Raw genomic sequence first — 13,770 nt, 5'->3', positions numbered from 1 at the left:
CCGCCACAGCCAAGGGATCCTGTCTGTGATACCAGTTTAACATTATGACCCACCTGTGAGGCTGGGTAACTGAGGTTCTTGTTAATAGATCCTTTCGGGTGAATCAGAGTGAAACGACACTGAATGACCAGTGTGTGATTTTTATCTGTCAGCATAAAACTTCTGCTGGCTGCAGATGATTGTAAATAACAAAAACAATAGTGCTTCAGATAAGTCATAGGAGGCAGTGTGGGCATGGAGCTCATGAGCAATTGTAAATGAAACTGCATCTCTGAGAGAAGGAGAAGCAAAGGGGCAATTTGCTGAACAGTAGCCATCAAAATAAAACCAAGCAGCAGTCAGAAATTATATTGTAGGGTAAAACTGTGTTTCTGGCAGAGTTCTGTCATGGAGATTACCTATGACAGCCTCCACAAGTTGAACAAGGCTTTTCCTGATTCTTAGTATAAGGTTGAGTAGGACACCATTCCTTGTGGGATCTTCCACTACCTGTGTCAGGAAGGGATCATCAAAGCTTTCCAGGAACCTCCTGGACTGTCTGTACTTCACTGTGTTGCCTCTCCAGCAGCTGTCAGGGTAGTTAAAGTCCCTCACAAGAGGGAAGAACCAGGACCTGTGATATTAAGGCTGCTTTGAGCATCCTGCATTGTGGCATCACAGTGGTGTTGGAATTAGGAGGCCTGTGCAGGACACCCACCTCAGTCCCTAATGGCTTGAGGGAATAGGAAAAGCTGCTTGGCCTAAAGGAGGCAGAGCTACCCACAGCTTCCCTCACTATCAGACTACCCTGGGACAGTGTGACACAGAGAGCACCACTGTGGGCACACAGCCCCTCAGCCAGGGACAATACTTGAGTGAGTGACATCCCAGCTGCCCCTGGCCCAGCAGGCCAAGGACAAAGGGCACAGCAGGGCATCCCGAGGCTGTGATGTGCAGGTGGGGTGCTGGCAGAAGGCTTGGCAGGTCAGGGAATGCCCTGTCAGGGGCCTCAGACTTGGTGAGGCAGAGGCAGACAGGTCAGCGTGTTCTCCCCCTCCCTACCCGCCCCGTGGGCCTGGGGACATGGGGACAGTGGGCTCAGATGGGGCTGTCCTCACAGGGCAGGTGGCAGCTGTCAAGATTGGCTACCACGATGGCTGATGCTGAGCAGCTCAGGAGGGCCAAGCTGCATGTGGAGAAGGCCATTAAGGTGAGGGGTCTGATTTCACACCGCCCCGGAACGCCACGCGCTTGCATTTTTGCAGCTGTGGCTCAGGAGAGCTGAGCTGGAGCACCGGCTGGGGCAGGCTGAGCTCGCTGCTCTCTCTGCAGGAGAAGAAGATCTTTGCAGTGCAGGGCCCTTACCCCGTCATCCGCCGCCTGCTGCGGGCCCGGGGCTGGGTGGAGAGGAAGCTCCCCCGCAATGGCAAACAGCTGAAGCAGCAGGCTGGCAACCAAAAGAAGCGGCAGGTGGAGAAGAGAGCAAGTGGTGGTGATGGTGATGGTGATGATGATGATGATGATGAGCTGGGGGAGGCAGTGCTGAACCCACGTGGCGGGGCACAGCCTTCCCTGGGCAGCACAGAGCCCCTGCACCATCCACAGCCACACAATAAGAGGAGCAAGGCAGAAGGGGAAGATGAAGACAAGAAGGAAGAAAAAGAGCAGTGCAGTGAGGACTCTGATGACCTCCATGACCTTATGGTTAGCTGAGAGGGCTAGGGCTGAGCTCTGCCATAGCTTCCCACGCCCTTCCCCTGGGACCCTCAGGGGCAGGGCACAGCCTGGAGCAAGGGACTGGGGCAGGATGGGGGCTCTCTGTCTCACCCCGGCCCACTCCCTCCTGCAGTCCTTCCTGGTGCAGGACCAGGTGCCAAACTTCCTCTGGACCATCTGCCTTAACACCATTGACCAGGAGCTGCTGCAGAGGATTGAGGTGGTGAACCGCTATCCCCGGCTTCATGCCCTTTGCACCAAGGTGGGAGCATGGAGGGGGGCACAAGAGGTGGGGGTGTCCAGCAGGGGCTGACAAGCTTCTCTAAACAGGAGGGGCTGTGCCAAAGCCTGCAAAACTTGTCCTGGTTTGAGCAAGTCGACCTCAACACCTTTTTCCCCCGGTGCTACCGGCTGGGGGTCATGGAGGAGCAGGAAGCCTTCATCGGTGAGCTTGGGGCTGTTGTCTCCTGTCGCCCCTCAATGCTCCCGTCTTCCCATGTCCTGTGCAGGACTGGCGAGGGATGACTCCTCCCTCTTGCAGAGGATTTCTGCCTGACGGCAGCTCGCAACCTGCTCAAACTGGCTGTGGAGAAGGTAGGGGACAGGCTGGTGGGGACAGAGCAGCCCCCAAAATCCAACAAGGTGCCAGGTGAGTGCGTGGAGCTGGGTCCGGTGGAGGGGGGTAATGAAATGGGGAGTTCAGGGCTAGGGACATGTCTGAGGGTTCAGCTTGGAAGCTGACCCTCTGCTCATGGCTGTGGCTTGGGATCCCTTACTCCGTCGGCTGCCCTAGCTCCAAAGGCACCCCTCCCACAGGGAGGCTCAGTGCTTTGGCACCAAGGCTGGCATAGGAGTCACGTCTCTCACTCCATGCCATCCACGGCATGGCCAGGCTCCCCCCTGTACCCCCACCTGGTGGAGGAGGCCTTGGAGGTCTGTGAGCAGCACCTGGGCGTCCTGGGGCACCAGGACATCGACAGGGAGACCCCGTCGCCCTGCCGGACATGCATCGCCTGGGACCACTTCCTGCAGGAATACTACCATGTGGCACAGTGAGTGCTGAGGGAGACGGGGGCAGGGGGAAATGGTGGCGGGGTCGGTGCTGAGCCCCCTCTGTCCCCCCACAGTGAGGGGGCCAGGCTGGTGCTGAGCAAGGAGCAGCGGGAGCAGTGCCAGGGCGTGCTGCAGCGCCTGGGGGAGCAGCTGCCGCAGCTCGGCATAGAGGGCAACCTCAATGTCTGGATTCTCAAGCCCAGCGCCAAATCCCGCGGCAGGGGTAAGGCTGAGGGAAGCATGGGGCACACACATCCCCACGGAGAAGAGATCCCACCATCACTGTGTTGCCCAGGCATCGTCTGCGCGACGCGGCTGGAGGAGGTGCTGGAGCTGTCGCGGAGCTGCACGGCCCCCGCGGCGCGGGTGTGCGAGTGGGTGGTGCAGAAGTACGTGGAGCAGCCGCTGACCATCTTCGACACCAAATTCGACATCCGGCAATGGTTCGTGGTGACTGACTGGAAGCCGCTGACTGTCTGGTTCTACCGAGACTGCTACCTGCGCTTCTGCTCCCAGCCCTTCTCCCTGCGCCGCTTGGAGCCGTGAGTGCCCCCCCCGCCCCCCTCGGCTCGCACTGCCCAGCCCCCCGGCACCCCCTGACCCAGCCCGCTCTCCCTGCCCAGCGCCAGGCACCTCTGCAACGTCTCCATCCAGAAGCGGTACAAAACATCACAGCCGGATCCCCGCGTGCCCCTCGACAAGATCTGGTCCAACAAGCAATTCCAGGCATACCTGGCACGGCTGGGGAGGGCGGATGCTTGGCACCGGGTGATGGTGCCTGGCATGAAGGCGGCGATCCTGAACGCCCTGCGCTGCACCCAGGACCAGGTGGGCTCCCGCAAGGGCAGCTTTGAGCTCTTCGGGGCTGACTTTCTCATTGGGGAGGACTGCCAGCCCTGGCTGGTGGAGATCAACTCCTGCCCCACCATGAGCCCTTCCTCGGCGGTGACCCGCCGGCTCTGCGCCAATGTCCAGCGGGACACGCTGCGCCTCGTGCTCGACCGCAAGGACAACCCCTCCTGTCCCATTGGTGCCTTTGAGCTCCTCTACAAGGAGGTAGGCTGGGGACTGGGGGCAGCTACACCCCAGACACCCCGAGCCCCCACTCCCCCTTGTGCCTTCCTGCAGGCAGCCATGCCCACATGTCTGCATGTAGGGCTGAAGCTGATGGTCGAAGGCTGTTCCCTGAAGAAGCCCCGGCCGGCTCGATCCCAGGACAAGCCCCCTGCACCCTCAGGGGACAGAGCCACCGAGGTCCCCCGGTCCAGAGCGGCACCGGGAAAGCTGTCTCCTCTGGGGCCATGGAGCAGCTGCTGCCTGCCCAGGTCTGACCTTCCAGCATTGCCACAGCCCCCGGACTGCTCTGCTGGGAGCCAGGAGTTGCCATGGTTTCTTCACCTAGTTGGGCAGCCCGAGGAAGCTCAGCACCTGCTCAGTAGCTGTCCCATGGATAGAGTGCCTGGACCATTGACCCAGGGAGCCCCCAGGAGCCCCTGGCAACCCCCAGGCTACTCTGCTGGAGACCAGGAGCTGCCATGGCTCCTTCACCTGGTGGTCGGGCAGCCCGAGGAAGCTCAGCCCCCAGAAGATCAACCCCAGGCAGCTTTGCCGCCGATCACTAGCTGTCCTCTGGTGCCTCTGCCACCACCCCGGGGACCCACCAGGGGTCCCTGGCGACCTACAGGCAGTTCTGATGGGACCCAGGAGCTCCTTCACCTGGTTGGGCAACTCGAGGATGCTCAGGCTCAGGAAGCTCACACCCAGGCAGCTCAGCCCAAGGCAACTCCGCCCTCGATCACTAGCCATCCCCTGGATAAGTTGCCACCGCTCCAGGGAGAGCGCAGGAGTTCCCGGCGACCCCCGAGATGTTCTGCCGGGAGCCAGGGATTGCCACAGCTGAGTCAGCCGGGTGGGCAGCCCCAGGCTGCTTGGTCCTGTGCAGTTCTGCCCCCAATCAATGCCCGTCCCCCGGTGAGGGGATCTGTGCCACAACCCCGGGGAGCACCCTGGCGACCCGTGGGCTGTGCACCGGCTCCTGCAGGACCTCCAGCCAGGCCAGCACGCCTGCCTGCGCTGTAACAGAGCACCGGGACCCCGGCCCCTGCCTGGGACTGAAGAAGCCTACCGTCAGCTCCCAAGAGGATGCAGAAGACCAGGGACACGCGAACGAGAGGAGGGTACTGCGCCGCGGTACCCACCTCAACCTGCACACCTGCTTTAACAGACTTTTGTGAGAAGGAGCCTGGCTTTGATCTTCTGTGTGTGGGAGATGTGGACACAGCTGGGGATGAGGCTGGAGGCAGGCACTGGGGCTGCCGGGGCAGCTCCTCTGCTGGGATACAGAGGAGGCAGGAAAAGCTGCCTCCACTCCTGCCTGCCTGCGGTCACCCCTGCCGGACAGAGCTGTGGCAGTGGTGACACTGGTGCACCCCGGCACTAGGAAGCAGGTCAGGAACAGGGTGCTGGCAGGGCTGGTGCCTCCTGCAATGCCAGGGGGATGGCAGGAGGAATCCCATCCTTTGTGTGTGCCAAGAAAAGAAGTGGGTGCTTGAGCCTGGCAGCAGATGGGGATTAATGGGCTGGCAAAGGGGAGTCGGGCGGCCACAGGGGTCCCCTGTAGGCATTAGGGCTCCTGGGGCTGCTTGGATGTGCAGGAAAGGAGGGGGGGGGAATGCAAAGGGGGCCCTGGGACAGCACCAGCTCCTGCTGGTTCCTTCTATGACAAGGTAACCCATCTTGTTACAGAATCACAGAATGGGTCAGCTTGGAAGGGATCACAGTGGGTCATCTGGTCCCACCTCCCTGCTCAAGCAGGGTCATCCCAGAGCACACGGCACAGGACTGTGTCCAGACGGTTCTTGAATATCTCCAGAGAGGGACACTCCTTAGTCTGTCTGGGGGATCTGTTCCAGTGTATGGAGTGAGTTCTTCCTCACAGGTGGAACTAGAACTGCCAGGGCAGCTCCACTGCTGGCAGAGAGCAGAGAGGACCCCATGGCTCCCCAGTGCTTGTGCCCTCCAGGCACCAGGCCTGTGCCTGCTCGTGTTGCCTGAGGATGGCCGGGCCAGGCCCCTCCTGCCCCTCTTTGGGCTGGGCAGATGTGCCCAGTGCATGATACATCAGCTGCAGAAAAAGACTCTGGTGTTTCTGGCAGAGTTCTGACAGAGATTAGCTGGGAGAGTTCTCTGTTGTTAGAGCCAGTTCCTGAGGCCTCCTCTCTGCAAGAGCCACAAGGTTCTCCTCACTGGGAAACTCCTGCTGCATTAAGGTACAGCCCATTTTCTGCTGGCTGCGTTCATCAGGGCCACTGTGAGCAGGTGGAAGAGAACCCGAATGCAAAGGGAAAGAGCGAACCTGGCCAGCAGCAAGGGCCATCTCCTGAATCAGTTTGGATCATGTACCCATAGGCTTGTTGGTGAGTAGCCCCTGAAAATGTTGTTTGGCAGAGCAAGTACTGAGGGGGGACCATCTTCTGTTCCCATAGGAAATCCTTATGGGCATCATCCTTGTGCCTTCTCATCCCAGCCAGAACAGGCTGCAGACTCTCCCAGTCTTCACACGTTGTTCCACAAAAAGAAAGGGAGAAGAGCTGACTTTAATGGTGTTTTGATGTCTACCACTCAAAATCCAGTGCTCAGAAAACTTTTTTGCATGACTGGTCAACTCATTCAGGTGCCAGTGGCCCTGAGGCAGAAATAAGAGCAAAGAGAAGGGCTTGGCTGGAGCCAGGAAGAATTTTCCAAGACTGTCCTCGAGGGTGGCCATGAGAATGTATTTAGAGACTCCCCCTTGTACATCAGAAGTGGAATAGGAGAGTCTCTTGTAAGAAGCAATGACAGCAGCATAGGAAGATTTTAGGGATCTGAGAGCAGGTGTCACAAGGAGAGTCAAAGGATGAAACTCCAGAATTTAAAATGACATCTGCAGAAAGAAGAGTATTGAACAAAGAGCTGGCAGCAAGCTGTGAGAGAGGGAAAGAGACTGTGCTAATGGACTGGTTATGGAAAAGCTGAGTGATCATTTGGAGAATGGTTTTAAAGGGGGCCAAGGGATAGTCAGAGAGAGAGAGACCTTGGTAAGAGAGAGGAAAGCTCCACTCTCCCAAGTGAGAGATCCTTCTAGGAAGCTGAATCAGTTGTGTGCCAGAAAATGTACCTAGAACAAGGAAATCTGCAGGTAGGAGTTCAAACAGATTATTACTGTGACTCAGTCTCTTGAGCTGGGTAACACAACCAAAAAATAAAGCAAACGGTGCAGAAAAGTTAAGCAGACAGAGAGCAGCAACAAAAAAAGGAAAGGAAAGATGAACTCTGCATGTGTACACAACCTAAGGCCAGAGGAGTTGTATGCTAGTACTGGTTCACAATCAGGCTGTCATCTAACCTTAGTCACACTTTGTGATTTGCCTTTGAAGTTCAAACACTTGTGAAGCCTTCAAGGATTGTTTCAAACTAACACAAGTGCCTCGGGCTGGCTGCTCTTGCCACCTCAGAGTGCTTCATGTTCTGCTGGCTTCATGCACACACCTAATTCCCTATTTGATCTGTGCCCCTACCCAGGCAGCCCTCACATATCTACCCGATATGCAAACACGCACAATGAGTCCCTTTGTGTGTTTCCTTGTTCCCAAGACTCCCCTAAGCCTCCCTGGACTTTCCCCAGCTTGCCTCTGCTATGGCTGTTCAAGAAGGAAGATGTGATCACAGTTACCTCATGCTAAGCAAACAAGACATCAAATCATCACTTTGATACCACAACAGCTCCAGTAAAAGCCACAAAATAACACGCATATAAAAATTCCTCTCTCTTCTGTCCTCAGATTAATCTTACAGGCGTCCCACATCCAGTACATGTATTTTTCCCAATTTATCATATATTTCACTAAATATGTATTTCTGACTGAAATACAAGAACCTACTTTTTCCTCCCCATTTAAACACATTTACTATTCAGCTGGGTTTTTCTGAAAGGCAACTTGCAACACAAATATTGTTCTAGTCCCAGTAATCTGTGTTCATATGCTAATGCAAAACAGACAAAAATTCCACAAAGTGGAATTCTTGGGCTGTTGTGGAGCTAATAAATACATTTACAGCTTAGGACCTTTGAATGGCTCCTGAATAACCCAGCTTTATCAATTGCTTGAGACTGAATCCCAGGAAATTTAGTTTAGCATTACTACTGCCACAAATCTCTTGCCATAGCTCCAAGGAATATCTCATTATAATAACAAATCAGGGAAGAGTTTCAGCAAGAGGAATTGTATTGACTTTAATGGACTGGAGGAAGGAGGATTTCCTCATCCTTAAATAAGGGCTTCACTTCCTACCCCCAAAATTAACTTGACTGGGGAAAGGCTAAATCACGGTGCGGTGGCATTATAAGCCGTGGAGACACCCTGGAAGAAAGCAGGGTGGGGGGGAAGTAAAATAAAGTAGCAGAGTATTTGCTGAGTGTGATCTTACAGAAAGATGGGGTGAGTGAATCCTCTCCTACTACCAGCAGTGCCTGTACAACCCAGCAACTCTTCTCCTGTGGCACAGGGATTGTGGGGAAATCAAACACTCTGGAGCTGCTACAGCTGCTACAGCCTGTGACATGCTGCTTACAGGAGAAACAGAGCCCAGGAACCCCAAAGGCAGAAGAGCTGTAGAAACACAGAAAGCAGTCTATAAAAACGGGAATCTGTTAGTTTTGTGCAATGCAGCTCCTACCTGGTGACTAGAGATGCCAGAAGAAGCCTGGCACATCACAGAGAATTGCTGTTGTGCTGTGCAGCTATTACACAGGACCAACAGAAACATTCACATGAGCCAGAAGTAGCTTCAAATTGCCTATTAATTCTGGATGCCTGTCAGCAGTTGTTATCTGATGGGCCAGCGTGAGCTGGCATCTTCTACAGAGGAAAAAAGAAATCAAATATAACCATTACTTAAAAGAAATAGTTAAAGAGTCCTTTCATCATGACTTTCATCCCCTTGTGCCTTTTAGCCCCCCCTTCACAATGCCTGATTCCTCCTGGGAGCACTCCCCTCTCAGCTTGCTGGAGCTGCTTGGCCCTGTTCTCCCCACACCATTTTCCCCATCCCAGCCCAGGGGGTCACACCTAAAGGTTCAGGGCCCCCCTCCCAGCTGGCTTGGCTTGAGCTGCCTGTGAATTGCCAAGAGCTGGGGGTATCCCCTCCCAGCCCGAACATTCAATGCTTTTTCCTTGTCACTGTGTGACTCTGAAAGCTTTAAAGCTTTCCTGGGTGAACAGATTTTAATTTATCGGTAAACAAGGAATATTCCCCTTCTGGCAGTCAAACCTCTGTGTACTGACAGGCACCATCCGCATTTGAAACACTGATTTGCATCTAAGTGAGTTTGCTGAGGCCAGGCTTGTGCAGTGTGCTTTCAGTGTGGGAGGAAGCTTTACCTGAATATAAAAACATTCAGGGAAAATGAATTTCAGAGATTCATGTTGCTCTGCTTACAGAAAGCAATTTTAATGTGACCCTTCAGCAGTCACAGCAAGATCTGAAAAATGCTGAAATATGGTCCTTTTAAATAAAATTTTCATGGAGTATGTAATCAAAACATAAACTGACCATTTTCTGTCAGGCTCAAGATAGGGTTATAAATAAAAAAACCAAAACCAAACCCAAAAAGAGAAAAAAAAAAAGAAATTTCATCTTTAATATCTCTGTTCTAACAGACTTTCGAGACTTACCGTCAATAGTTTTCACTAAAATGAATAACAGCAAATGTGTGGGATTTGGGCAGTTCTGTTTCCTTGACTATTTGCATGCTTATCCAGTCAGGGAAGACAAAACAATTGCTTGTGACAGGTCTGACCCATCACCACCAAATGCCTCAGTTGCAAGGCTGAATGTTAACTACTGTCTGTTTACAGGGAATGCTTGCAGCAGTCTCAGGGGCTTGGAGAGGTTAGATCACTCCAAATGGTGACAGAACCATCGGCAGAAGACTGGGTTTGGTGTAAATTCCCACAGATGAGCTCTTTTTGCTTTGGTCCTGGTGCTCACTGGGGAGCCTTGGGGTGCCATTACACATGTGCTGGGAGCGGGGTAAAGCAAGATCCTTGCTAGACTCCTAGATTTAAAATCCTGCCTGAACCTTCAGAAGAGTTTTCTGAGATGTCATAAACGCCATTCAATCCCACATGCCTCCCAGTTCATTTATCTCATACTCTGTACCTTGGGGCCTGGCTTGGTACCATGGAAAACACGCCTGAGAGACTCTCCACAGCCCTGTCTTCAGTTTATCTTCAGCCACTGACATTTGCAGTCTGAAACTCAACTGCAGCAAGAAACTGTACTAAAGAGGGTCCTGAGTCCAGTTCTGGTATGGAGCTCATGATCCGTCTGCTTGGGAATCTTGTGTTAAAAAGGCACGAAAAAACCACAACTATGTAGGTCAAGCTTTAGTATCACATCTCATCACCTGCCTCTCCTTCATGCTTTGAAGGGCTGCCCATTCCCTCCCTGCACCTCCCTTCCTCCTAATCAGGAGCACTGCAAAGGCCTCCTAAAAAAGCCTAAAGAAGAAGGAGGGATGGCATCCTGGCAAGAACCATCATGGCACAGCAATGCAAAAAGACCGTTCTCCTTTCTTTAGTAGTAAAAAGATGCCTTGTAATTCCTTGTAAAAGGCGTACACTACAGCAGCTGAGACATCAGTACTATTTCACTGTGTTCTCTGCCCAGGGTCCTGACAACATTCAGAAATTTGCCTGGAAGCAATAAACTACGCCAAAAAAATTACAGCACAAGTGAAAGGCACAATTGAAAGTCACATCCAACCAGGCAAGACACGGTGCCACAGTGCTGGGGAATATTTAATCCTTCAAATACATTCCACATACCTACCTGCAAGTCTTCAGCAGGCAGCTTTGCTTCAGTGAGGAGTTCACTCTGAAGAAAAGCAAATGTTGGCGCCTTCCTTCCACTGGAGCTTCTAATAACATCAAGTTAAAGAATTATTTAATACTAATAATTGCAATACAACGCAAATAATTGGATCCCTAACAATCCTGTTTTGGGGAGGCTGGAACAGCAAGTATCTCCCCCATCCATAAAGCTGCATGAACTTGGTGAGGAAATCACCTGTGTTTGAGGTCTGCTCCTGGGGGCTGGGAGCACGGTGGTGGCAACGGCACAGGGGGCAAAAGGGACAGTTTGCCCGCATGCCACGAATAAAAGTCACTGTCAGGGGAGAGAGATCCCTCCACAAGGCTTTTCCCTTGGCTGAGCAAGAGGGACCCAGCATTTTGCATGCTCTATTTTCTTTCCAGCCCAGAGCAGGACTTGGGGCGCAGACATCAATCTGAGCTGCTTTTCGCCTTCCTTGCAAATATTTATCTGCTACATTTTCCTTCTGCCAGGCAGCTGACAGGAGAGAGGTCCTGGTGCAGAGCACAGGCCAGAAGGACAGAACACTGCATTCCTCCAACGCAGCAGCGGAGCAGGGCCGACCCTCGGCACTTCCCGGCTGGCGAGGACTCGGGCAACACGCACCCACCTCTGCCCCCACCCACCACCCGCAGGCTGCTCACGCGAATGGAGTGGAGGAAGATTTTTCTCCTTGTTTCTGGCCACTGCTGCAGGATTTTCGCAGCAATGTTTTCTTCTGATCTCTGCTGCCCTCTGGTGATGCGTAGCCGAGGCAGAGAGGAGAACCCTTCTGAGGAGCCAAATCCTCAGGTTTTGCAGCAAAATCTCACCCTCACCCTCATTAAAACCCCAACATAGGCACAGCTGATTTGAATCTTCTTTGTCCCCAGCACAGACCCTGTGTCACTCGGTGAAGGGTTTCTTGTCTAATAGCACCACGGGGAATTTACTGAGAAGTTAATTCATCCTTATTGCCTCACATCAGGTCAATACTGGTTTAATCAATTTACAGACGTCAGTATTAATTCAAAAAATTAAAAAAGATAGGATGAGGGTTAAAGACACTTGAGTTTCTCTCTGCTTTAGGAGTCATTCTGACAAACTTAGCCCTGCCGCAACACTGCTGCTTACAGCCCCACATTTAGATCAGGCGTCTATTTCCCATTAACAATTTAGGGAAGGGGCTACCTCTCACAGGGTCTTGCCCAGACCCTGTGTGCAGGGCTCTGGGGAAAAACGCAGGGGAGGATATTCTCTAATCCCTGCCTGATGTGCTTTCCAAATAAGTTAAGACAAAAGCTGCCTTTCTTTGAGAGATAAAGCTGTGACAAGCAAGCAGGGATGGACTCAGACTGGTACATATTCCAACAGGCTTCATTTTCTCCCAGGCTCCGCTGTTCCCATCACCTGCTGCAAAACAGATATTTAAACTATGCACAGACTGCTCTGCCTCTGCTGCATGCGCTGAGAGGAGAGGAAAGTTGAGAGGAGAGAAAAAAAAACATTAGGCAGGCTCCTGGCTGAAGAGGCAGACCTGCTTTGAGCCTGCTCCTCTGCTGCCTCTCAGCATCTCCATGGCTTAGCGGTGCTCCGCCGGGCCCGAAGGGAAATGCTTCCCTAAAGCACCCACCAGAGAGCTGAAAAGTGCCAGCAGGCTATTCCTGTGCTGCTTCACTTGGTCACGGTAGGGAGGCAATGCAACCCTGTAGATAACACACCGACCCAGAAATCCAGACCCTTGTTTCTCTGCTGCATCTCTAGGAATGGTTGCTCCATTCCTCGATGCTTGAATTTCCGCCTCTGCAAAGCGAGGGCATAATTTCCACTGTAAAGCAGCGTGAGAGCTGTTGGTAACAAGATTTATGATTATTGAGGAGTTATTTAGTACAGCTTTTAGATCCTGCTCCATTGATTTTGCTACACAGACTCCGTGGCTCCTGCTGCTATTACCGGTTAACTCACACCGGCCCTCCGGTACCTTCTGGCCGTGGTGTTTCTGGAGGAGGATCTTGGCATTTAGAGCTGCAGAGAGAGGAGCATCAGCCATGATCACCACGGGAGTTACAGTCTAAATCAGATCTTGAATATAACCTTGTTTCTTTCTTTTTGTGTTATCCCCTTGGAACGGGTGCTTGCAACAAGCATAAACCACAACCACCAGTGTCATACATAACTCATGTGATACTTAAGAGGGTGAAAAGCCCTGTGAAAAGTAAGAGGTCAATGTAGCTTCTAAAGTAGGTTATTTCTCATCAGTCCTGTTGCTTCTATGACTTGTGGCCCATCCAACACCCCTTGTGAGCTCTGCTGCCCTGTGCTGTCCCACTCAGCGGTCCCAGGGAAGTGATGAGTTATGCAGGGGAGGGTTTCTCTGAGCTGTTGCATATTTTGATCCTTAATGGGTCATTTTAAACAACTGTGCTGCAGGGCAAAGAGAAGTGCCTTGTCCAGGTTATGGTGTTTGGGTTTAGGTGTGTTAATAGCAGGTAAATGCACCTTCTGCCTCCAAGTCTCTTCTAGGTTATTTGGATATCAACAAGCAATTTTCCCCTTCAGTAAAATCTATACCCTTTGGCTCAGTGGGATTAACAACCAATAATTAAAAAAAAATTAAAAAGCAAGCCAGTGTGCCAGAAGCAGACTGCCTGAACATTCTTTGTGTGTGGATGTGTCTTGAGCACATGAGGGACAAGAGCCTGAGTCACGGCAGGGGAAGGTCTCAGGAAGCCCATGTCAACATCATTCAGCAGCACCTGTGCTTTGTTTATGCAGTTGTCATTTGGCCACAGTCACAAAACCAAGTCTCCCTTCAAGGAGCTGAGTTGCCAGTTTGTGGTTCAGTATGAAACAGCACAAACTCAGGGTCAGCACTGCCTGTGCTTTGCCTCCCTGGTCCCCCATATCTGAATTAAACTGGGTAGGTTGGGAGGCAGTGCTGCAGGATTCTCCATTTCCTCATCCTAGCAGAGTCAGCAAGTTACCCCCAAATTCATCATCCTACCCTACAGCTGCTTTTAAACTCAAATCAAAACCCAAACAGGAGGTCAGTACTCCACTTCAAGACCCAAAAGCCAGGTTTCCATTCAAACACTTGTTTTACCCCAAATCCCATTCGAAAAGCTACAC

General features: G+C 52.4%; 1 protein-coding gene across 1 annotated transcript; it reads left to right on the top strand.

The window, feature by feature from the left end:
• The first annotated feature begins 234 nt into the window (after window positions 1–234).
• LOC121674747 (tubulin monoglycylase TTLL3-like) lies at window positions 235–5,363 on the top strand. The gene is made up of 8 exons (XM_042049315.1): window positions 235–253; window positions 1,190–1,683; window positions 1,829–1,957; window positions 2,026–2,140; window positions 2,237–2,326; window positions 2,561–2,747; window positions 2,823–3,290; window positions 3,372–5,363. The coding sequence occupies exons 1-8, from the start codon at window positions 235–237 to the stop codon at window positions 4,825–4,827; spliced, it is 2,958 nt and encodes a 985-aa protein (XP_041905249.1). The 3' UTR covers window positions 4,828–5,363.
• Window positions 5,364–13,770: the final 8,407 nt, after the last annotated feature.

This window comes from Corvus kubaryi, unplaced genomic scaffold, assembly GCF_017639235.1.
Source record: "Corvus kubaryi isolate FWS band 111438036 unplaced genomic scaffold, C.kubaryi_AGA036_p1.0 70, whole genome shotgun sequence".
NCBI classification, from domain to species: Eukaryota; Metazoa; Chordata; class Aves; order Passeriformes; family Corvidae; genus Corvus; species Corvus kubaryi.
This window is presented reverse-complemented; position numbering and strand designations above follow the sequence as displayed.

Bases quoted from the DNA above. Each gene is read 5' to 3' on its own strand.
- LOC121674747 (XM_042049315.1), top strand. The intron at 2,327-2,560 runs AATCCAACAAGG...GTCACGTCTCTC, and splicing joins GGGGACAGAGCAGCCCCCAA to ACTCCATGCCATCCACGGCA. The intron at 2,748-2,822 runs GTGAGTGCTGAG...GTCCCCCCACAG, and splicing joins GAATACTACCATGTGGCACA to TGAGGGGGCCAGGCTGGTGC.